The sequence below is a fragment of the Littorina saxatilis genome, linkage group LG17 (assembly GCF_037325665.1).
Source record: "Littorina saxatilis isolate snail1 linkage group LG17, US_GU_Lsax_2.0, whole genome shotgun sequence".
Taxonomy (NCBI): domain Eukaryota; kingdom Metazoa; phylum Mollusca; class Gastropoda; order Littorinimorpha; family Littorinidae; genus Littorina; species Littorina saxatilis.
Window position 1 is genome coordinate 32,237,857 of NC_090261.1, and position 24,464 is coordinate 32,262,320.

The 24,464-nt window shown below is 39.5% G+C and overlaps 1 protein-coding gene across 2 annotated transcripts; it reads left to right on the plus strand.

Annotated features, from left to right (window-relative positions):
• Positions 1 to 3,072: 3,072 nt before the first annotated feature.
• Positions 3,073 to 23,714, plus strand: LOC138953120 (fibropellin-1-like). 2 transcript variants are annotated; one of them, XM_070324909.1, is made up of 8 exons: positions 3,073 to 3,680; positions 4,373 to 4,469; positions 9,559 to 9,672; positions 10,795 to 10,908; positions 11,411 to 11,524; positions 14,237 to 14,350; positions 19,727 to 19,861; positions 23,447 to 23,714. In XM_070324909.1, the coding sequence occupies exons 1-8, from the start codon at positions 3,363 to 3,365 to the stop codon at positions 23,701 to 23,703; spliced, it is 1,263 nt and encodes a 420-aa protein (XP_070181010.1). In that variant the 5' UTR covers positions 3,073 to 3,362; the 3' UTR covers positions 23,704 to 23,714. The 2 variants fall into 2 exon arrangements, with proteins under 2 accessions (XP_070181010.1, XP_070181011.1); XM_070324910.1 differs by lacking the exon at positions 11,411 to 11,524 and having other exon boundaries at positions 3,077 to 3,680.
• The last annotated feature ends 750 nt before the right edge of the window (positions 23,715 to 24,464 follow it).

The following is a 24,464-nucleotide window of genomic DNA, read 5'->3' on the forward strand; positions in this document are numbered from 1 at the left end:
CGCCGCTTTCGGAGGAAAACGTGGGAGTTTCAGCCCACTGATGAACGAAGAAGAAGACGAAGAAGAAGAAGGTTGTCTTTCGTACTTATGGCATAGACTACGTTTCCTGGATGCTGAGAAAAAGCTCTGCGTAATTAGTCCTTTATTACGCGAGTGCGACGTGCAAAGTCCTTGGATAATGGAGAATGCAGCATTCAAAAGGGTAGTTCTTCTTCTGCGTTCGTGGGCTGAAACTCCCACGTACGTTTCTATGTGTTTGACCGTTTTTACTCCACCATTCAGGCATCCATACGCCGCTGGGTATTTTCCTGTTTCTATATATATAACCCACCGAACACTGACATGAATTACAGGATCTTTTCCGTGTGCACTTGGTCTTGTGCTTGCGTGTAGCCTACACACGAAGGGGGACAAGGCACTAGCAGGTCTGCACATAAGTTGACAATACAAAACTGACGCGGAATGACCATGTCCGGTAAAGGGATGAAAACGTGTACCATCCCATTGATCTGCACTTTGTAAAACGTCTATTGAATTCGAAATTGTTTCCCTCGCCCCAAACCTCCCAATCGCAATGAACTATCAGGATTTAGCGATTAAACATTCTGAGTTCTCTCTCTCTGTGTCTCTTCCCCCCCCCCCCCCACCTCTGTGTGTGTGTCTCTCTCTCCTTTTCTCTGTCTGTCTGTCTGTCTGTCTGTCTGTCTGTCTGTCTGTCTGTCTGTCTGTCTGTCTGTCTCTCTCTCTCTCTCTCTCTCTCTCTCTCTCTCTCTCTCACCTCAGTTCTCACTCAGTCCGCCGTCTATCTGTGCGTAGAAACGAGATACTGTGTTTCATTGTCGAATTAATGAAATGAGGTTGTACACAGCATTGCAATTAAGTGGTCTAAATCCATCTCTACCAAGGGACATATTAAATCAATAGCTACACAAAACTCAGTAATTATAAAGACCATTGTGAAAAAAATCACCCACTGGGCGAGCTCGGACACGGTGCCAATGCTGAAGTGAACGAAGCAAAACTGCCACAGGGTTGAAATCATAACCAATCTTATTTTCAACCAATCCGACCCCGCGGATGCGTTCCACCGAGTTGGGTGGTGACCAGATTCGCCTCGTGCACCTCAGTCTAGAACCTTACATATATATATATATATATGTGAATAGTTTTCCAACGTCGTGTTCCAGAGCTATGATTTTAAAGCAGTCGACGAGATAGCAGCTCTGTTCTGGCGAGAGAAATACTGGAGTCTTGAATTTGAAAGGCACAGTTCTTACCGTATAAACGATTCGGTGTTATATTGAAGATTGATTGTAAGGCGCTTAGAACTATATTAGGATTTGCGCCATATAAATGCCTTTATTATTATTATTATTATTATTATTATTATTATTATTATTATTATTATTATTATTATTATTATTATTATTATTATTATTATTATTATTATCTCAGATCTGGTCAGATGTTTAATAAATAATAATAATACGAATATTTGTAACGCGCACATATCTCACCAACAGGCGACTCAAGGCGCACATACACACTCCTTCACACACACGGAGACTTAAAGTCACTAACACACACACACCATCAACCATTAAATATGTACATGAGAAAGACAATCCCAGCCACCCATCACCCCCTCCCCCCACTTGGACACATACCAAAAATCAACAGTCGGGCTGCTTTCTATGTCGAGTGGGATATTTGTGTGTGAATTCATTTCTCAAAAGGCACGAGTACGAGTGTCAATTTTCGAATTAATTCATCGAAATGTCCAACTCTGCATATGAAGCGGTCAGGATGTTGATTATTGGTATGTGTCCATGTGGAGGGAGGATCTTGTCTCTGGAAAAGCCTAGGCAGATCTGAGAAGAAATGTTTTCAGGTGGAGGTGGAGGACTGTGCCTTTTACAATCGTAAAACTGAGGCAAAAGCGGATTAATAGTCCCTGTAACGGCGGGATCGATCACAGTGTTTGTGAAGTTGTATTCTTCCTCAGCGCAGATACAGCCTCATCATGTGGCTTTACTCAGAGGCGTAGGTGTGTGTGTGTGAGTCAGGCAACAACCACAGTCTAAGTAAGACTTAAGTTTTTCTCTCTCATGAAAATGGTACTTTAAAATGCCAATGATTTGGAGAGAAAAAAATTGTGTAGAGATTGTGTAGAAAAAGATGTTTTTTTCTTCTTTTTACTCAGAGGCGTAGGTGTGTGTGTGTCGGACAACAACCACAGTCTAAGTAAGATTTAAGCTTTTCTCTCTCATGAAAATGGTACTTCAAAATGCAATGATTTGGAGAGAAAAAATGGTGTAGAGTTTGTGTAGAGAAATTGTGTAGACAAAGATGTTTTTTTCTTCTTTTTATTCTGAGGCGTAGGTGTGTGTGTCAGGCAACAACCACAGTCTAAGACTCAAGTTTTTTTCTCTCATGAAAATGGTACTTCAAAATGCAATGATTTGGAGAAAAAAATGTGTATAGAATGATGTTTTGTTCATTTTAACTTGCATTTGACTGTGAAGAAAGTTGGGTTGAACGCCCAGTGGTGGACTTGTTAAATTATACAAGGATACGCTCTATTTGTTGGTTGAAAACACCTACTCGTCACAGGGGCGGACGAGGGGGGGGGGGGAGGTTCTGGGGTTTCCGGAACCCCCCCCCCCCCCAGCCAAAAAATAAAAATATTTGTGTGTGTTTTTTTGGGTTGAGTTTCAATTTTTGGGGTATTAATCAGTGACAAAATCTGTTGCCTGAAACTGGTTATGATCATCCTCAGAATGAACCAGATTGCACCATTTTGCATCCTTTTTTTCAAAATTTTCCGGGGGGGCATGCCCCCGGACCCCCCTAACAAGCTAGGCGCTTCGCGCCGTCGGATCGGCGCTTCGCGCCGTCGGATCGGCGCTTCGCGCCGTCGGATCGGCGCTTCGTGCCTTCACACCCATATCTTCACAATATACGTTTGGAACCCCCCCCATAAAATGAACTGATCCGCCCCTGCGTCATGTGACAGAAAAACGCCACCGTCTGTTGATCGTATGGTTTTCGGTTTGTGGTGAAACAAAATTCAAGCGGAGTGTGTGACTTTTCATCCTGGAGCAGATATCAATTAAACAGACGGAAAAAAAGGTTAAAACAATATTAATAGAAAGAAAGAAGAAAAAAACATACAAAAACAACAACAATTACAGTAAACAAAATAAAGAGAACAAGAACAGTAAGTAGAAAGAAAAAAACAGAAAAAAACATTACATAACACGAGAGGGAAAAACGTTCACGATAAACCATAGTTATTTAACCCTCTTTAGAAGTGTCTACGCTGCCTTCAAACGTACCCCAAGCCTGTCTATGTTCAAACAATGACGGCTCTCGATTCGACTCATCTAGTAACCCTTATCGGAATTTTGTGCGTGGGTATTTTCTTATATCCAACCGTGAACTGCAATCAGACCAATCCTCTCGAAGAAACTGACGTCTTGCAAAGTTTTCGAGTAAGCAACAGTCTCCAGTGTCAACGATTGTGTTGGTACCGAAAACAGTGTGTGCGATTTTCGTTTTACGACAAAAACGATAACCCTGCAGGAAGCGAGGATAACTGCGTTCTTCACGTGAACAGGGGCGAAGGACAACAGTTGATGGAAGCATGGCGTGAAGAGTTGGCAACAAGTAAAGAGATGGTAAGATTTTTGGGGGGTAACATTCCAGAACTGTATTCTAAATTTACTCTTTCTGTCAACAATCCGCTATTGAACACGAAAATAAGGTTAACGAAATGAATCGAATTCCAAAGTCAAAATTACTGATTTTCGACACGGTTTTACCCCTGTTTTAAAACTTTTTTCTCGGTTCTCAGATTGGAACATTCCATCTGTTTCCTTGACTGAGGTTGGGACACTGTTCTTGGGTGTTGTTGTTGGAATTGTATTGACCAGTGAACGGTTGCCGAAGTAAGGCTCATCTCATAATACGGAAGTATGCGAGGTTATAGTCCTATCCCCTAAGACGCTGAGTTTAAACTGTGTATGATCTCCGTTTTGCACGAGAATGACGCAGCCTTTAAATGTCAATAACTATTATAGAACTAAAAGTATATTTTCAATATTTTGTTTCAGAAATATTGTCAAATGTCAAACTTTGCCACAAAGACACACGCACAAACGAACGAACGCACACACGCTCGCTAGCACGCACGCTCGCTAGCACGCACTCACACACACACGTATGCACGCACGCACCCACACACACACACGCACGCACGCACAAACACACACACACACACGCGCACACACACACACACACACACACACACACACACACACACACAAAGCCGGACTGATTGTAATCGTTATTATGTTCTCGTTTTTGTCAGTCCTCGACACACTGGTGCAAATCCAGAGCATGCAGTGACACCCAGATGTGTGTTCCTATGGCAACGCGGTCGACCTGCATACACGTTCCTACAAAAGGTGTGTGGATCAGTTGAAAAACAGGGAAGGAGGGAGGGATATAATTATGTCTTTACAAACACACACACACACACACACACACACGCACGCACGCACGCACGCACACACACACACGCACACACACACGCACGTGCGTACGCAAGCATGCACGCACACATGCACGAGCGTAAATAAAAACGAACAAATACAATAGAAAAGAAACAAATAAAACAGTAGAGATATGCAAACAAAAGACCGTATGAAAACATGAGCTTACTACACAAATGTTAGTTAATACGCCGATCGGCGTACCTTGCTAAACCAAAGAAAGAAAGGAAGAATAAAGAAAAGCAAGAATAAATAAAACAAACAAGCAAACAAACTAACACACAAACAAACAAACAAACAACAACAATAGAACAACAATACAAGTTCTAAACGAATTGTAAAAGAGGACAGGATAACACTGTCGACAACGCCAAAATATTTAAGCATAATTCGAACACTTACTTTGTTCACCCTGTCATTCTCTAGTGCTCATGATTACCGGGGTATGAGGTTAATACTTCAAAATTTGATGAGCGCCTTTTGAGGAACGACCAGCTGTAGAGAAGGTCTTCGAAATCCTCTTCTAACACACCTTTGTTCAAATTACAGGATGGAAGTTGTTTTGTTGTTCAATTCAATACTTCTTGTTATTTTAGAGCCAGGGGACTGGCTTCTGCACGTCACTACCTACTAACTAATTCTTTTGTTGTCTATGAAGTTCAGAGTGTCTTTTGTTTCCGGGATCATGACGGAAGCCACTTCACGCTGACTGTTGAAGAAAAGAGAATAAAATCTTGGGCTCAATACAGGTCTTAGATGTCGATCAAAGCGATTTTGAAGAAGGTGACAAAACCAATACAAAGACGTGTCAACACTCTGAAAGAAAGAAGGAACGAAAAACAAGTCGAAATTACAACATTTAGTCAAGCTGTCGAACTAACAGAATGAAACTGAACTCACTGCATTTTTACAGCAAGAGCGTATGTAGTAGCATCGTCAGTCCACCGCTCGATGGAAAGGCAGTGAAATTGACAAGAAGAGCGAGGTAGTAGTTGCGCTGAGAAGGATAGCACGCTTTTCTTTATCTCTATTCTTTTTAACTTTCTGAGCGTGTTTTTAATCCAAACATATCACATCTATATGTTTTTGGAATTAGGAACCCACAAGGAATAAGATGAAATTGATTTTAAATCGATTTCGGAAATTTTATTTTAATAATAATTTTTATATTTTTAATTTTCAGAGCTTGTTTTTAATCCAAATATAACATATTTATATGTTTTTGGAATCAGAAAGTGATGAAGAATAAAATGAACGTAAATTTGGATCGTTTAAAAAAAAAAAATTTATTTACAATTTTCAGATTTTTAATGACCAATGTCATTAATTAATTTTTAAGTTACCAAGCTGAAATGCAATACCGAAGTCCGGCCTTTGTCAAAAATTGCTTGGCCAAAATTTCAATTAATTTGATTGAAAAATGAGGGTGTGACAGTGCCGCCTCAACTTTTACAAAAAGCCGGATATGACGTCATCAAAGGTATTTATCGAAAAAAAGAAAAAAACATCCGGGGATATCATTCCCAGGAACTCTCATGTCAAATTTCATAAAGATCGGTCCAGTAGTTTGGTCTGAATCGCTCTACACACACACACGCACAGACAGACACACACACATACACCACGACCCTCGTCTCGATTCCCCCTCTACGTTAAAACATTTAGTCAAAACTTGATTAAATGTAACAAAACTAGACTAAATGTAACAAGTCGCGTAAGGCGAAAATACAATATTTAGTCAAGTAGCTGTCGAACTCACAGAATGAAACTGAACGCAATGCCATTTTACTCGTAGCAACGTCAGGCCACCGCTCATGGCAAAGGCAGTGAAATTGACAAGAAGAGCGGGGTAGTAGTTGCGCTAAGAAGGATAGCACGCTTTTCTGTACCTCTCTTTGTTTTAACTTTCTGAGCGTGTTTTTAATCCAAACATATCATATCTATATGTTTTTGGAATCAGGAACCGACAAGGAATAAGATGAAAGTATTTTTAAATTGATTTGGACAATTTAATTTTGATAATAATTTTTATATATTTAATTTTCAGAGCTTGTTTTTAATCCGAATATAACATATTTATATGTTTTTGGAATCAGCAAATGATGGAGAATAAGATAAACGTAAATTTGGATCGTTTTATAAATTTTTATTTTTTTTTACAATTTTCAGATTTTTAATGACCAAAGTCATTAATTAATTTTTAAGCCACCAAGCTGAAATGCAATACCGAACCCCGGGCTTCGTCGAAGATTACTTGACCAAAATTTGAACCAATTTGGTTGAAAAATGAGGGCGTGACAGTGCCGCCTCAACTTTCACGAAAAGCCGGATATGACGTCATCAAAGACATTTATCAAAAAAATGAAAAAAACGTTCGGGGATTTCATACCCAGGAACTCTCATGTCAAATTTCATAAAGATCGGTCCAGTAGTTTAGTCTGAATCGCTCTACACACACACACAGACACACAGACACACACACAGACACACGCACATACACCACGACCCTCGTTTCGATTCCCCCTCGATGTTAAAATATTTAGTCAAAACTTGACTAAATATAAAAAGAAGGCATCATGCATAGTTCCATCACTGCATGGGATATATATGTATATGTCGTGCTGACATCACGTAATTGCCGACTTCGCGGAATCGGCAAAACACTGCCCATTACGCGAAATCGGCAGCGTTTTGCCAAAAATGCGTAAAAGCTTCTAAAAATTGCCAATTTATCAAAAGCGCCAGCCAGTCTGTTCCTTTTTGTGTCACCAGAACAATGCACTAACATTGTTGTATCTCCCTATTATGGTTTTTACATTTAGTCAAGTTTTGACTAAATGTTTTAACATAGAGGGGGAATCGAGACGAGGGTCGTGGTGTTTGTGTGTGTGTGTGTGTTTGTGTGTGTGTGTGTGTGTGTGTCTGTCTGTGCGTGTGTGTGTGTAGAGCGATTCAGACTAAACTACTGGACCGATCTTTATGAAATTTGACATGAGAGTTCCTGGGAATGATATCTCCGGACGTTTTTTTCCTTTTTTCGATTAATACCTTTGATGACGTCATATCCGGCTTTTTGTAAAAGTTGAGGCGGCACTGTCACACCCTCATTTTTCAATCAAATTGATTGAAATTTTGGCCAAGCAATCTTCGACGAAGGCCGGACTTTGGTATTGCATTTCAGCTTGGTGGCTTAAAAACTAATGAGTGAGTTTGGTCATTAAAAATCGGAAACTTGTAATTAAAATTATTTTTTATTAAACGATCCAAAAACAATTTCATCTTATTCTTCGTCATTTTCTGATTCCAAATACATATAAATATGTTATAGTTGGATTAAAAACAAGCTCTGAAAATTAAAAATATAAAAATTATGATCAAAATTAAATTTCCGAAATCGATTTAAAAACAATTTCGTCTTATTCCTTGTCGGTTCCTGATTCCAAAAACATATAGATATGATATGTTTGGATTAAAAACACGCTCAGAAAGTTAAAACGAAGAGAGGTACAGAAAAGCGTGCTATGCAGCACAGCGAAACCACAACAGCGCTGAACAGGCTCGTCAGTTTCACTCCGTTTTGCACAAGCGGCGGACTACGGTCATTGTGAAAAAATGCAGTGCGTTCAGTTTCATTCTGTGAGTTCGACTGAGCTTGACTAAATGTTGTATTTTCGCTTTACGCGACTTGTTATGGTCTGTGTTGGTCTGTGTAGAGCATAACTCAGGAAAAGCACGAAAACTTGTCATAATGTATTGATTATTGCGATATTTATTCATTCGAGTATCTAGCTGTGTAAGTGTGATGATATCCCAGGCATTTTAGAACTTTAAAACCAAAAAGTGGCTTCTTATTACGAAAAATGGGTAAATTTTAATAGCCTTTCCGCGTTTTTGGCAAAACGCTGCCGATTTCGCGTAATGGGCAACGTTTTGCCGATTACGCGAAATGGGCAAAAATGTTGCCGATTCCGCGAATTCCGCAATTCCGTGAATTCGGCACATGTACATTGCCCAGTCCCTATAACGTGCCAATTTTATTTCATTAGAACGCATACACATGTTTGTATCATGTTTGATGTTCTACACCTTTGGTTTGACACTTTGATACCTTATAGAAGTTTTATTAACTTTAACTGCCCACTTAGAGATAACCCTGAAGTGACAGTCTTGATAACACAGCATGGCTTACGTCCCATTGCGATATGCAGTTACGCCGTTACCTAGCAGCAGCCACTCACTGACCTGATAACAAGAATGCCAAGTCCCGAAACATTGACATTGTCACACAAATTCTCACATATATTATATGCACAACGGGAAAAAGACATGTACCTTTTTGACTTGTTTTTCTCTGAGATGCAGATGTAGAAACACGATTCAGATGAGAGGAAATGATCTGATCCTTACTTTGCCTCCCCCCCCCTCCCATTCCCACACACCGCCCCCTCAGGCGTCATCAGTAAGCTAGGCCTTTTCTGCTGTGTGCTGTTGAAACAAACAATCAATCAATCAATCAATCCATCCACCCATCCATCCACCACCCACCCATCATTATGATCATTCTTACATCGCTAGAAATGAAAATAAAAATCGTTATATATTTATTTAAATCAAGTTATACATATCTGGTTGTTTGTGTCGACTAACAACAAGATTATTATCTACAGGGCCGGACCCAGGGGGGGGGGGGGGGGGGGTTCCAGGGGTTCCGGAAAAAGCATGTACCTTGCTTTGACTTTTACTAGTTTTAGCACCAAAACAATGCTGCTCTTAACCCTCAAAACAAGGCCCAGAATGCACCATATTGCACAGATTTTTACCGTTTTTCAAAAAATTTCCGGGGGAGCATGCCCCCGGACCCCAGGCGCGCGCTTGTGGCTTCGCCACTTCGCTGATTTGCCCCCCCCCCCCCAAAAAAAAAAAGGAGGAACCCCCCCTTACAACTCATTTGGTCCGGCCCTGTATCTATGCCACGTTCATATTGATTTTGAATTTTTTTCAGAGGCTGGAAAGTGTCATTCACATCCTTGTCAAAATGGCGCCGTTTGTACGGACGGAATCCCACAATACTCGTGCGCATGCGGTGCCGGATATAGCGGCAGCAACTGTGAGACAGGTCTGTGGTGACACCATTTTGAAATCAAACCTGAAGTTTTGGTCATACGTCTACATTCTTTGACCCGGTCCCAACTTCGGGATTGCATTTCAGCTTCGAAGCGAAATGGACTGATTCATTTGTGAATACAATTTCTGCTTATTCCCAAACAAACGGAATTTTAGTGTATTCTTTATAGTATTTCTTGATTCCAAGAACGTTTGTTCTAAAACACGTGCTATACTAAAGAAAATCCGTTTTAGCTGGATGGACAGGGCGTAAATGCGAATCTGGTATGTAATACATTTCTACCCTGTTTGTGCCGTTTGGGTCCTTCGTGTTATTGGTTGACATTCTTTTTTTGCTTGAATGCTCTCGTTACATTTTGTCATGTTTTTACATCCGAATGCAAATAATTGTACTGGAGTATCATCATTTTAAAATCGGAAGGCATACTTACATATTTTTTCGGACATAGCAGATTGTGAACACTTTGAAACAGCGCTTACATATCCCTCAACATGCATAATTTTCTGAGTACGAACACTTTTACCTCTTCTGATGCCTTTTTTTTCAAAATTGGGGTAATGGTACGATTTGCAGATCGGTGCAAAATGACACGGTCAATTGTTTTAATTTTGTTGCATGTAATTGTGTGGACTCTAGGCTATAATGTTTTGATATCGCTTTAGAGGGCCCCAAAGGGGGGGTATCATCACGATCACGGGAAGGGAAATTTTAGCTTTCACGATCACAGTTACCTTGATTTTTGTTTTCACGATCACAAACACCTTGACGGCGAATAGAGGATCATAGAGTGATACAGCTGTGAAAAATGTACGTTGAAAATAAAATGCTTTGCAATAATGCCCATCACGATCACGAAAACAAATGACGATCACGATCACGAGACTTGATTTTTTTGTCATCACGGATCACGGGCAAAGTCCCATCACGATCACAGAAATGGAAATTTCGGCAATCACGGTCACAGAAAGGTCAAAAAACGTCAATCACGATCACGATTCTAAACCCTTTGGGGCCCTCGCTTTACGGAACGTTTTTATTCTTGATTTGAAACAGTTTCGGATTTTCTATTTAGTGTAATTGTTACAGAAGGAAAAAAGTGTTGGATCATTGCAGATATAGACGAGTGTGTCTCCAGCCCCTGTCAGAACGGAGGGAACTGTGTAGACAAGGTCAGCGCCTACACGTGCAACTGTCCTGCTGGATGGACAGGGCGTAACTGCGAATCCGGTATGTAATAGAGTTAGAACCACTCTTTCTCTGCCGTTTGAGTCCTTCGTGTTATTGGTTCACATTCTTTTCTTGCTTGAATGCTGTCGTTACATTTTGTCATGGTTTTTTTACGCTCGAATGCAAATAATTGTACCGTAGAGTACCATAATTTTAAAATTTCTGAAGGTATACTTATATTTGTTTCGAACATAGAAGATCCTGAACGCTTTGAAACAGCGCTTACATACGAATCACTCAACATGCATACTTTTTAGAGTACGATCACTTTTGCCTGTTCTGACGCTTTTTTTCAAAATGGGGGCATTGGTACGATTTGCAGGTCGGTTCAACAATGACACGGTCAATTGTTTATTTTTGTTGTATGTTATTGTATGGACTCTGCCGACAGATTGACTTAATGCTTTGATATCGCTTTACGGAAGTTTTTGATTCTAGATTTGGAACAACTTCTATTCAGTGTATTTGTTACAGTAAGGAAAACAGTGTTGGATCATTGCAGATATAGACGAGTGTGCCCTCAACCCCTGTCAGAACGGGGGGAACTGTGTAGACCAGGTCAACGCCTACACGTGCAACTGTCCGGCAGGATGGACAGGGCGTAAATGCGAATCCAGTATGTAATAGAGTTAGAACCACTCTTTCTGTGCCGTTTGAGTCCTTCGTGTTATTGGTTCACATTCTTTTCTTGCTTGTGTGGGGAGGTTCACTCTCACACTCTCTCAACTCGAACAGACTGGATGGCGGGGTTCATGGTTTTATTTTAAACCCCACGTGAGACTAGCACAGCAGCACGCAATGACCTGAAAACATAATGCAAAAATTGTATTAAGTTTCGGGAAACAAGTAATGAAAATAGGCAATAAAATCAAAGTAATGTTGTAAACAACAAGCGCGGAAATATTTACATAATTATTCACAACACCATAAGTACTAGAGCAAAGAGTGGTACAACACAACATACCGCAGTCCTAAAACAACATGAACAAACCATGACTAGAAAGTCAAATGCAAATTACACAAGTAAGTTCAAAACAACATGAACAAACCATGACTAGAAAGTCAAATGCAAATTACACAAGTAAGTTCAAGTCGCTATCAGAGTTTCTAGCACAACAGAACACAAGCTTATAGAAAGTCAACGTGTACAGTGCAAACTCTCAATCTCATTCCTCACAACATCACCGACAAGTTACTTTATGCCAGGATCAACAAGGGACTGTTGGGTATGGGTTGTACATCAAATACTCTAGCGCCTAATCGGTGAACAAACAATGACCAACCAAACAAACAAGAACAACAACAAATAACAGTGCAACAAGTAAACATACAAATAACGACAAAACAAACAAGTAAACAAACAAACGGACAACTAACAAACAAACAAACAACGCATAAATGACACAAAAGGATTCTAGTATAAAGAATACCAAAGGCCTACAATATATATATATATATATATACTAGATGATTACCCGCTTTGCCGGGTAGCGGCTTCGCCGGGAAGAAGTAGAGTCGAATACCCGTCTGCGCCGGGGACCCGGCTCTGCACGAAGGAAGGGAGATAAACGCGCAAAACACTGGAGAAGATAAGGAAGAGTTGTGGACAGTGACCTTCTAAAATTAGTAACGTGCAGTGACCTTCTAAAAATAGTAACGTAGTAACGGGAATATGGATTGACGCCACACGAAGGAAGGGAGATAAACGCAAAACAGTGGAGAAGATAAGGAAGAGTTACTGGGAATGGTGAAATGAACAGAAAAACCAAAATCGGTTCAGCGCTGCGCGCTGAGAGCACGTGTTGAAAATTCTCATCGACCAGGTTCTGTGCGGGGTCTGCCTGAATATGCCCACCAAATTTGAAGCAGATCCATCGAGAACTTTGGCCGTGCATCGCGGACACACACACACACACACACACACACACACACACACACACACACACACAGACACAAGTCGTATATATATATATATATATATATATATATATATATATATATACCAACTTAACAAAAGTCATGAATGGACTAAGTCAGTGAGTGGCACTATGTACTGACCAAGCTGTATATCAGTTTCCTACCACAACAAGGGAGGTAACAAATGAGGGTAATCATTCTTCAAAGCACAAAACTGGTGGGAGATGGGAACACACACAGAAATACAACACAGGCACACGACAAACACACAACTAGGACAAACAAACACATAAACAACCAAACACACAAACACAGGGGCCATAGTTATGCTACAAGCATCAGCATTACAACAGAAACTAGGTCAGTAGTGCCACATCAATTACAGTTCTGGCAGCTAGGCTATGTATTTGACCTACATTCAATATACATTCAAAGTTTGCAAGGGCTGACTCATAATTCTATCAACCTGAACTGAGAACAACTCAAATCCTAGCCTGAGACAAGAAGACAAACTGGCAACCAGACGAATAACATCGACAGAGAGAGAGAGAGAGAGAGAGAGAGAGAGAGAGAGAGAGAGAGAGAGAGAGAGAGAGAGAGAGAGAGAGAGAGAGAGAGAGAGAGAGAGAGAGAGAGAGAGAGAGAGAGACGAATAACATCGACAGAGAGAGAGAGAGAGAGAGAGAGAGAGAGAGAGAGAGAGAGAGAGAGAGAGAGAGAAAGAGAGAGAGAGAGAGACTGACTATTAGGGTTTAACGTCCTCTTAGACCAACTGGTCTATATTGGGACAGGTATTGGTAATACGTTGAAGATATGGTGTGATACTTTGATTCGAACAAGCCCGCTGTGGCTGTCTTCTTCGACACACCAGCATTGGGTTTGTCTCGTCAAAGTATCGAAATACGATCATGATAATCGGAGACGAGAGATGATGCATGCGTGTCTTCGTGTTTTCCAAGCCCTGAGACTTTCGCTGTGAACGTGGGATCTTTTTCGTGCGCATGTGTGCACACGGGGGTGTTCGGACACCGAAGAGAGTCTGCACAAAGTTGACTCCGAGAAATAAATCTCTCGCCGAACGTGGGGATCGAACCCACGCTGATAGCGACCAACTGGCTACAAAGCCAGCGCGCTACCAACTGAGCTACGTCCCCGCCCTTTGAGAGAGAGAGAGAGAGAGAGAGAGAGAGAGAGAGAGAGAGAGAGAGAGAGAGAGAGAGAGAGAGAGAGAGAGAGAGAGAGAGAGAGAGAGATTAAAGGATGAACACACAACTAACAGAATATAAAGACAAGGATGTAATGTTTTGATATTGTTTTACGGAACTTTTTGATTCTTGATTTGAAACAGTTTTGGATTTTCTATTCAGTGTATTTTTGTTACAGTAAGGAAAACAGTGTTGTATCGTTGCAGATATAGACGAGTGTGTCTCCAGCCCCTGTCAGAATGGAGGGAACTGTGTAGATCAGGTCAACAAGTACACGTGCAACTGTCCTGCTGGATGGACAGGAAGTAAATGCGAATCTGGTATGCAATACATTTCTACCCTTCCTGTGCCGTTTGGGTCCTTTTCTTTCTTGAACGCTCTCGTTACATTTTGTCATGTTTTTACGTCCAAATGCAAATAACTGTACTAGAGTATCATGACTTAAAAAGTTCTGAAGGTATACTTATATCTATGTTTGGTCATAGAAGATTGTGAACACTTTGAAACAGCGCTTACATATCCCTCAACATGCATATTTTTCTGAGTACGAACAATCAACTTTTACCTCTTCTGATGGTTTTTTTCAAAATGGGGGTTATAGTACGACTTGCAGGTTGGTTCAAAAATGACACAGTCAATTGTTTTAAATTTTGTGTATGTCATTGTGTGGACTCTGCTCGGTATTGTGTCCTTTTTTGGTTAATATCGAGCGAATCGAGCAATTTATGTTGATGCGAACCGAGATACAGATCTAATTTTAAACTACGAAAACGTCATGGAATTACGATCTTTCCAGCCATATCGGAAAGACACGTTACAATAATTCAAACAGAAACACATCATCACAACAAACGTAAACCAGGGATTAAGACCACTTTCAAAATAGGTCATGTGATTGTAGTTGACCGGTTAGATACCCAATTCAATGACTCAACTCTCGTTTATATGATTTTTGGTACGCCATCATATTCAAAATTCTGTATCATAAAGTCTGCCCGATTGATTTCTTTAATCTTTGTCACACTTGTTTCAACGCATTCTAAATTTATCACAGGCAAAATATCAGCAAAATATTTGCGAAGTCGATTTTCGGGGTCAATGGCTGTCGGATGTTTTTAAAAGATAGAAAAAAAAGATACGTTCGATCGAATATATGGGTGCGTCTCAGAATCTCGTCCTCTGTTTGTGACATTATCACCAAAAGTAAAATCTTCCCAGAAAACGTTGATAATACTATTTACACACTTCTCAGGGTGTACCTTTTCAGTTTAAACAAGAAAAAAATATAACATTGCCTTTAGTTTGCCATATATTGAGCATTATTTGGACCATGTGTGCAAAATCACCCGTGTAACATGGAAACAATAAAAGACAAAAAAACTGCATTTATAAGGCTGAAAACGACTTTTATTCAGTTATTATTGTTGAATCACAAGCCATTATAGAGTTCAATATGAAATGACTACATGCAAACAACAAAATAATGTTTTTTTCAAAGTTCCATGCATTCGTCAAAATTTCAATACAAAAATGAAAATTAATTAATGATATCCTGATCAGAACATGTTGATACATGGCATTCATTCAGTCTTATTGACATTTAACCTTCACAATAGCATATATACAAAGATTTGTTGCTCTAAGACAAAATGTTAGAAAGTTATCCCAAAAGAATGCAAAATGGTCACTGATGTAACATGGAAACATCACTTTTGTAACAAAGAAACGGTTATGCTTTTTCCCACAAACTTTACTAAATGAAGCTGATTTTGCAACCAGATTCTTCTTAGGTAAAATGCCAAACACTAAAACAGGAACAGAAAGAAAAAAAGCTGGACAAAATCAAGCAAACTTTGCCCCAAAAAAGAGAAACATTAATGAAAAGTTCATCACCGACGTAACTCGGAAACGAACAACCAGACATGCATTATAAGGTTTGACATGAAGAATGCAAATGTTCAAAAGTGGTTCATTCAATTGTTAAGACAATAAACCAAAGGCATTGGTTACATATAGAACAGTTGCCACTTGCAGTTAATTAATTTATTTTAAAAGAAATAATGCCCCCTGGCATTGAAGGTGGGGTCACGAATCATGGTTGCATCAGATGTAGGGACTAAGGAAATATCATCGATCCCTGGAAAGCAATAGTAGTTCCCCTCCGGTTTCCTTCGAAGGAACGTTACCACCAGTTCATCAGGTCGAATCCCTTGCACCTGAAACATGCAAGTACCTGCGATTTCAACTAAAGATTGATGCAATATGTGTACTAGTTTCACTAACATGAATTTGTTTAATGTCTATCAAGATTTTGATGCATCCACATTCACTGGCTAAAAACAAAATAAAGTAATTATTTTGTTCAGACTTACCATTCCATTGAACATACAACTTTTACAATTAAAGAAAACATTGACACTTACCGTTCCTTTAAATGGATTTCGGAAATTTAATTTTGATCATAATTTTTTATATTTTTAATTTTCAGAGCTTGTTTTTAATCCAAATATAACATATTTATATGTTTTTGGAATCAGGAAATGATGTAAAATAAGATGAACGTAAATGTGGATCGTTTTATATAAAAAAAAAAATTATTACAATTTTCAGATTTTTAATGGCCAAAGTCATTAATTAATTTTTAAGCCACCAAGCTGAAATGCAATACCGAAGTCCGGCCTTCGTCGAAGATTGCTTTACACAAATTTCAATCAATTTAATTGAAAAATGAGGGTGTGACAGTGCCGCCTCAACTTTTACAAAAAACCGGATATGACGTCATCAAAAGTATTTGTCGAAAAAAAGAAAAAAACGTCCGGGGATATCATACCCAGGAACTCTCATGTCAAATTTCATAAAGATCGGTCAAGTAGTTTAGTCTGAATCGCTCTACACACACACACGCACAGACAAACAGACACATACAAACACATACACCACGACCCTCGTTTCGATTCCCCCTCTATGTTAAACCATTTAGTCAAGTTTTGACTACGTGAAATCGAAAGAAAAACTATTATTAACAAATGTTTAGCCTAATTTTTTTGTTGATCACTGTCGTAACAAAATCACAGACTTCGGAAACATTCTCGAAATCTTTCTTCGCTGCTGGAACCTGAACTATTTCTCTCTGTAACTGCGCATGCGTAGTCACCCGCACCTCTAAGTCACTACGCGCAAAATAGTTCTAATCTTTCTTCAAAACTCTGAACATTATTTGCAAAACCGTTCACCATCGTAACGGAATTTTGAAGAAGCATGTCATATTGCGCAACTTTCAACTTAGTTTGCAGATGCAATTTTGAGAAAATAATACTTAAATAACATTTAACTTAGCGAGTTTCTATGCCCTTTCATGTCAAGATCGTGTTGAAGATGAATATGCAAATTCTAAAGTTCAAATTTAGGACTTGTTGCTGTTGCACGCGTGTGGAAACCTATGTTACGACAGTGATGGCAAACTTTCAAGCGATTAATTTCGTTTAAAAAAACAATTCTGTGGACAAAATAACATTTCAACTGTCAAGTACACTTAAACCAAACACACATAACAAAAATAGCAGTCCTTGGACATTCTAAACGATTCTTGTAGTGAGGTACACATTCTCTGTTCATGTCACAGATCAGACCTCCATTTTTCACGCATTTAATCATTTCTTTCGCAAAACAACCTTCATAATAATCATGCAAAATACTCAGTTTTGTTTGTACTATTTCTTTATTCATTTTACTTCTCAAAAATACCAATATCATGAATTAAAATTCAGTATGTTTCAATTGTGGGCTAATTTGATTATGGCACACACAAAAGGTTCAGTTTCTGAGACGCACCCATATACAAGTACATGTATATCGATCTTGGCAACAAGACCTTCTATTGAAATTGAAGTACGGTGTAAAAGGTTAGGAACAGTTTGTAATGGCATGTAGGCCGCTCTGCATATATATTTCTGTCAATAAGCAGGTTATGGAACAGAATGCTGTCGTGAACGACACACATAATTATTCTATTGAATTGTACACAAATAACGTCCAAATGAGAATAAACGATTAAGATCGGCGACTTAAAGGGAACCTCATAAGGATAACTAAGAGATCGGAAAACGAAGTGCTATAACTAGCAGATTGAGAAGAGAATCGAATTTCGTTTCTTTGCTATTGTTTTGTGTTCTTTGTTTTAACTGTAGTGCAGGCAAACTCTGGGCGCTCCTGGTCTTTCTTTAGTTAGAGTCGAATCGACCTAATGTAATCAGGCTTCCCCCCCACCCCTTTTTTTCTTAACTCTAGTCCTTTCTAGTTGTTTTTGTTTGTGTCTGTTCTGTCCTTTTTAGTCCCATTGATTCTTTCTTTCTTCCTTCCTTTATTGTTTGTAACTAAGCTTTTTGCAGCCGCTTCATACTGCTTTGTTTGACTCTTCTTTCTTTTTGAGGATTTTTTTTTCTGGCAGGGCCTGCTTGAATGTTCCCCTTTATTTAAAAAAACCGTTCATTTATTGCTATGTACTTTGCTCAGAATCGATTCAAGACAATAGATAAGACCACTATGATTTGGCAAATGAAATACTTTTGTAGCTTTGATGGTAATAATGTCTTGATAATGACTGCTTTACAAACAGCGGGGTTACACTCCCCGTCAAGGCCCCAACCCAGCTGAAGCATTTTCACACTGAGTCAAGTTTAACACCCACACACCGAAAGTGTAGTGGTTTTTTTAGAAATGATAAAAAAGTTTTAGGGTCGGTGGGAAAAAATAGGGTCGGTCGGGTTACCCTAAACCAACATATATTTTATTTGGCCTAAGAAAAACAAAGTACCCACGTACCTCAAAATTAATGATCCGCTTTGACAGATCTGAGGTGGTCCACATGATTGCTTACACCAGAAAGTGTTTGTTTTTAAACGAGAAAACAACGGAGGTTAAACATGGTTACATTCTGAAGACTCAATTAACACCCAAGGGTTATTCATGGAACATTCAATTCAACACTGAATCCAAAGTTGTCATTGTTCTTGAACTCACAAAGACGTCTTTGAAGTTAACAAAGAGCAATGATGAAGCAGGGTACTACAGAAACTGTACTGAGAGGGTGAAAACTGAGTAAAAGAATTGTTGGTTGACTTTTCGTCTATCTGCCTGTTTGTGTGTGTGTGTGTGTGTGTGTGTGTATGTATGTGCGTGTGTGAAAGTGTGTGTGTGTGTATGTGTGTGTGTGTGTGTGTGTATGTGTGTGTGTGTGTGAGTATATATATATGTGTGTGTGTGTGTGTGTGTGTGAGTGTGAGTGTGTGTGTGTGTGTGTGTGTGTGTATGTGTGTGTGTGTGAGTGTGTGTGTGTGTGTCTGTGTCAGTGTGTGAGAGAGAGAGAGAGAGAGAGAGAGAGAGAGAGAGAGAGAGAGAGAGAGAGAGAGAGAGAGAGAGAGACAGACAGACAGACAGACAGGCAGGCAGACAGACAAACAGACAGGCAGACAGACAGACAGACAGGCAGACAGACAGACAGCAAACAGGCAGACACACACATTCTCTGTACCACTGCTGGTAAATGTTTTGTATTTTTTTTGCAGTGCGAAACGGCATTTCCCTGTGGAATATCAAAGAGAGGAGTTCTTTATCATGTTGTTTTTTTAATCATGTTTCACACAATTAAACTGTGCATTCTCTGTACCACTGCGAGTTACGGGTTTGTGTTTATTTAGCTACCTGGCTGGGACAGCAGTGCAACGCAGGTTATCCCTGTGGAGCTTCGGGAAGAGAGTGTCGTGATGGGGAGTGTGTGTGCGATGCAGATGGTGGCTACTACTACTCCCATTCACAGAACGACTGTGTACAAGGTGAGTCGTTAGGCCAAACAAAAATATATGTTGGTTTAGGGTAACCCGACCGACCCTATTTTTTCACGCCGACCCTAAAACTTTTTTTCATTTCTCAAAAAATCCCCCCAAAAACAACCTCCGGCACATTTTGCGAACCATACCGAGAATAAAAAAAAAAAAAAAAGCCGACCTACCGACCCTATTTTTTGGGGTCATGTTACCCTAAACCAACATGTATTTTTGTTTGGCCTTAGTAGCAGAGTAAACATTGAATGATTCCCATCGGGGTAAATTATCGCACATCTATACGCCCACACAGAAACTGACAGAGAGAGACACACAAGAACTGATAAACAAGTCGCGTAAGGCGAAAATACAATATTTAGTCAAGTAGCTGTCGAACTCACAGAATGAAACTGAACGCAACGCAACGCAGCAAGACCGTATACTCGTAGCATCGTCACTCCACCGCCCGTGGCAAAGGCAGTGCACGTGGAATTGACAAGAAGAGCGGGGTATTCGTTGCGCTGAGAAGGATAGCACGCTTTTCTGTACCTCTCTTTGTTTTACCTTTCTGAGCGTGTTTTTAATCCAAACATATCATATCTATATATTTTTGGAATCAGGACCCGACAAGGAATAAGATGAAAGTGTTTTTAAATTGATTTCGAAAAAACAAATTTGATAATAATTTTTATATATTTAATTTTCAGAGCTTGTTTTTAATCCGAATATAACATATTTATATGTTTTTGGAATCAGCAAATGATGGAGAATAAGATAAACGTAAATTTGGATCGTTTTATAAATTTTTATTTTTTTTTACAATTTTCAGATTTTTAATGACCAAAGTCATTAATTAATTTTTAAGCCACCAAGCTGAAATGCAATACCGAAGTCCGGGCTTCGTCGAAGATTACCTGACCAAAATTTCAACCAATTTGGTTGAAAAATGAGGGCGTGACAGTGCCGCCTCAACTTTCACGAAAAGCCGGATATGACGTCATCAAAGACATTTATCCAAAAAATGAAAAAAACGTTCGGGGATTTCATACCCAGGAACTCTCATGTCAAATTTCATAAAGATCGGTCCAGTAGTTTAGTCTGAATCGCTCTACACACACACACACACACACACACACACGCACAGACACACATACACCACGACCCTCGTTTCGATTCCCCCTCGATGTTAAAATATTTAGTCAAAACTTGACTAAATATAAAACAAGTCGCGTAAGGCGAAAATACAATATTTAGTCAAGTAGCTGTCGAACTCACAGAATGAAACTGAACGCAATGCCATTTTTCAGCAAGACCGTATACTCGTAGCATCGTCAGTCCACCGCTCATGGCAAAGGCAGTGAAATTGACAAGAAGAGCGGGGTAGTAGTTGCGCTAAGAAGGATAGCACGCTTTTCTGTACCGCCTCTCTTTGTTTTAACTTTCTGAGCGTGTTTTTAATCCAAACATATCATATCTATATGTTTTTGGAATCAGGAAGCGACAAGGAATAAGATGAAAGTGTTTTTAAATTGATTTGGACAATTTAATTTTGATAATAATTTTTATATATTTAGTTTCAGAGCTTGTTTTTAATCCGAATATAACATATTTATATGTTTTTGGAATCAGCAAATGATGGAGAATAAGATAAACGTAAATTTGGATCGTTTTATAAATTTTTATTTTTTTTTACAATTTTCAGATTTTTAATGACCAAAGTCATTAATTAATTTTTAAGCCACCAAGCTGAAATGCAATACCGAAGTCCGGGCTTCGTCGAAGATTACTTGACCAAAATTTCAACCAATTTGGTTGAAAAATGAGGGCGTGACAGTGCCGCCTCAACTTTCACGAAAAGCCGGATATGACGTCATCAAAGACATTTATCAAAAAACTGAAAAAAACGTTCGGGGATTTCATACCCAGGAACTCTCATGTCAAATTTCATAAAGATCGGTCCAGTAGTTTAGTCTGAATCGCTCTACACACACACACACACACACACACACACACACACACGCACATACACCACGACCCTCGTTTCGATTCCCCCTCGATGTTAAAATATTTAGTCAAAACTTGACTAAATATAAAAAGTAGACAGACCAACAGACAATTATTGTCATTGACCTGTTATCATTACGCTGGTTTACGCAGATTGTGCAAAGTTTGACAACAACTACGCTTACTACAGCAACATCGACTTTTACGGCCTTTGTTGTAATTATTGTCATTGACCTTTTATGATTACGCTGTTTTACGCAGATTGTGCACAATTTGACAACAGCTACGCTTACTACAGCAACATCGACTTTTACGGTCTTTGTTGCAATTATTGTCATTGACCTTTTATGATTACGCTGTTTTACGCAGATTGTGCACAGTTTGACAACAGCTACGCTTACTACAGCAACATCGACTTTTACGGCCTTTGTTGCAATTATTGTCATTGACCTTTTATGATTACGCTGTTTTACGCAGATTGTGCACAATTTGACAACTGCTACGCTTACTACAGCAACATCGACTTTTACGGCCTTTGTTGCAATTATTGTCATTGACCTTTTATGATTACGCTGATTTACGCAGATTGTGCACAGTTTGACAACAGCTACGCTTACTACAGCAACATCGACTTTTACGGCCTTTGTTGCAATTATTGTCATTGACCTTTTATGATTACGCTGTTTTACGCAGATTGTGCACAGTTTGACAACGGCTACGCTTACTACAGCAACATCGACTTTTACGGGCTTTGCAGCCATTATTTTCATTGAACTGTTATCATTACGCTGTTTTACTCAGATTGTGCAAAGTTTGACAATAACGGCTACGCTTACTACAGCAACATCGACTTTTACGGGTTTTGCAGCAATTATTGTCGTTGACCTGTCCTTGACCTGTCGTTGACCTGTCGTTGACCTGTTATCTCTACGCTGTTTTACGCAGATTGTGCAAAGTTTGACAACAACTACGCTCACTACAACAACATCGAATCTTTACTGGTTTTAAATGATGCAATCATTATTGTCATTGAGCTTTTATCATCACGCTGTTTTACGCAGATTGTGCAAAGTTTGACAACTGAGCTTATTACAGCAACATCGACTTTTACGGGCTCTGCAGCCATTATTGTCATTGACCTTTTATCATTATACATGACAACTACTACTCTTACTACAGCAACATCGACTTTTACGGGCTCTGCAGCAATTATTGTCATTGACCTTTTATCATTATACATGACAACTACTACGCTTACTACAACAACATCGAATTTTTCGGGCTCTGCAGCAATTATTGTCATTGACCTTTTATCATTATACATGACAACTACTACACTTACTACAACAACATCGACTTTTACGGGCTCTGCAGCCATTATTGTCATTGACCTTTTATCATTATACATGACAAATACTACGCTTACTACAACAACATCGACTTTTACGGGCTCTGCAGCCATTATTGTCATTGACCTTTTATCATTATACATGACAACTACTACGCTTACTACAACAACATCGAATTTTTACGGGTTTTAATTGCTGCAATCACTATTGTCATTGACCTTTTATCATTGCACTTTTTACGCAGATTGTGCAGAGTTTGGAACCGACTACGATTACTACTACAACAACGACTTTTACGGGCACAACGCGTTCTCCTTGCACGCTGAAGACGTGGCTGTGTGCAAGGAGGGGTGTAACAACGTAACTGCGTGTCGGACCTTCACGAGGATCCCCTCCCAAAACATGTGCTACTTCAAGTTCTCCACGCGTCAGGAGTATCCCGGGGACTGGCTGGAAAATGGAAACGGCGACGTTGAAACGTATCAGAGGACTTGTGTTTAAAAGAGGGTTGAGGGGGGGGGGGGGGGAGGGGAGGGGGGCATGCAGCGTGAAACAAAACGAATGTGTGGTAAAGCTTTTTGTTATTTGCAGTTTAGGACCTTTCCGAAAACTGGAGAATAATAAAAGCAACGTGGAAACGAATCGGAGTCCTTGTATTTAAAAGTGAAAGGGGTATCGGGGGGAGTGGGGTGGGGATGGGGGGTATTTGTGATAGAGGTATTGGGAGTGAGAGGGGGGGGGGGGTTGAAGGGCGCCAAACAGCTTCAAAATTGAAAAAAAAATTCCCCAGTTTCGGACCTTCCCCAAAACTGAAGTAATAAAAGTAAATTAATCAGAGAATTTGTGTTTAAGGCCTAGGTAATGTCCTTTGGACGCGAAAGATTGCGCATTTAATTCCTGGAAGGATACTTATAAGGTTTGTTTTTGTACTTTAGGATGCAATGATCAAACCGTCAGAAAGCATTTTTGATTTTTTTGGATGAGTTTTTGAAATTTCCTATTATTCTGCTACTATTGTGGATTCAATGTGGACACGCATCAGAAGGCTTATACTGTTTACGGGGATGTAAAACTTGAAATGACACGAAGAGGCTTGTCTTAAAGTTTGAGAAATAACTTTCATTTAAGTTTAAAAATATTATTATTCCGATATCATTCAGAATCCAATCCTTTTAGGGCCATTCCAGCGTCCCCAAATGACCTCAAAAACAAAATAGTGGCATGCAAGGGGAGTTAATAAGAGGCAAGCGATGTATGGTATA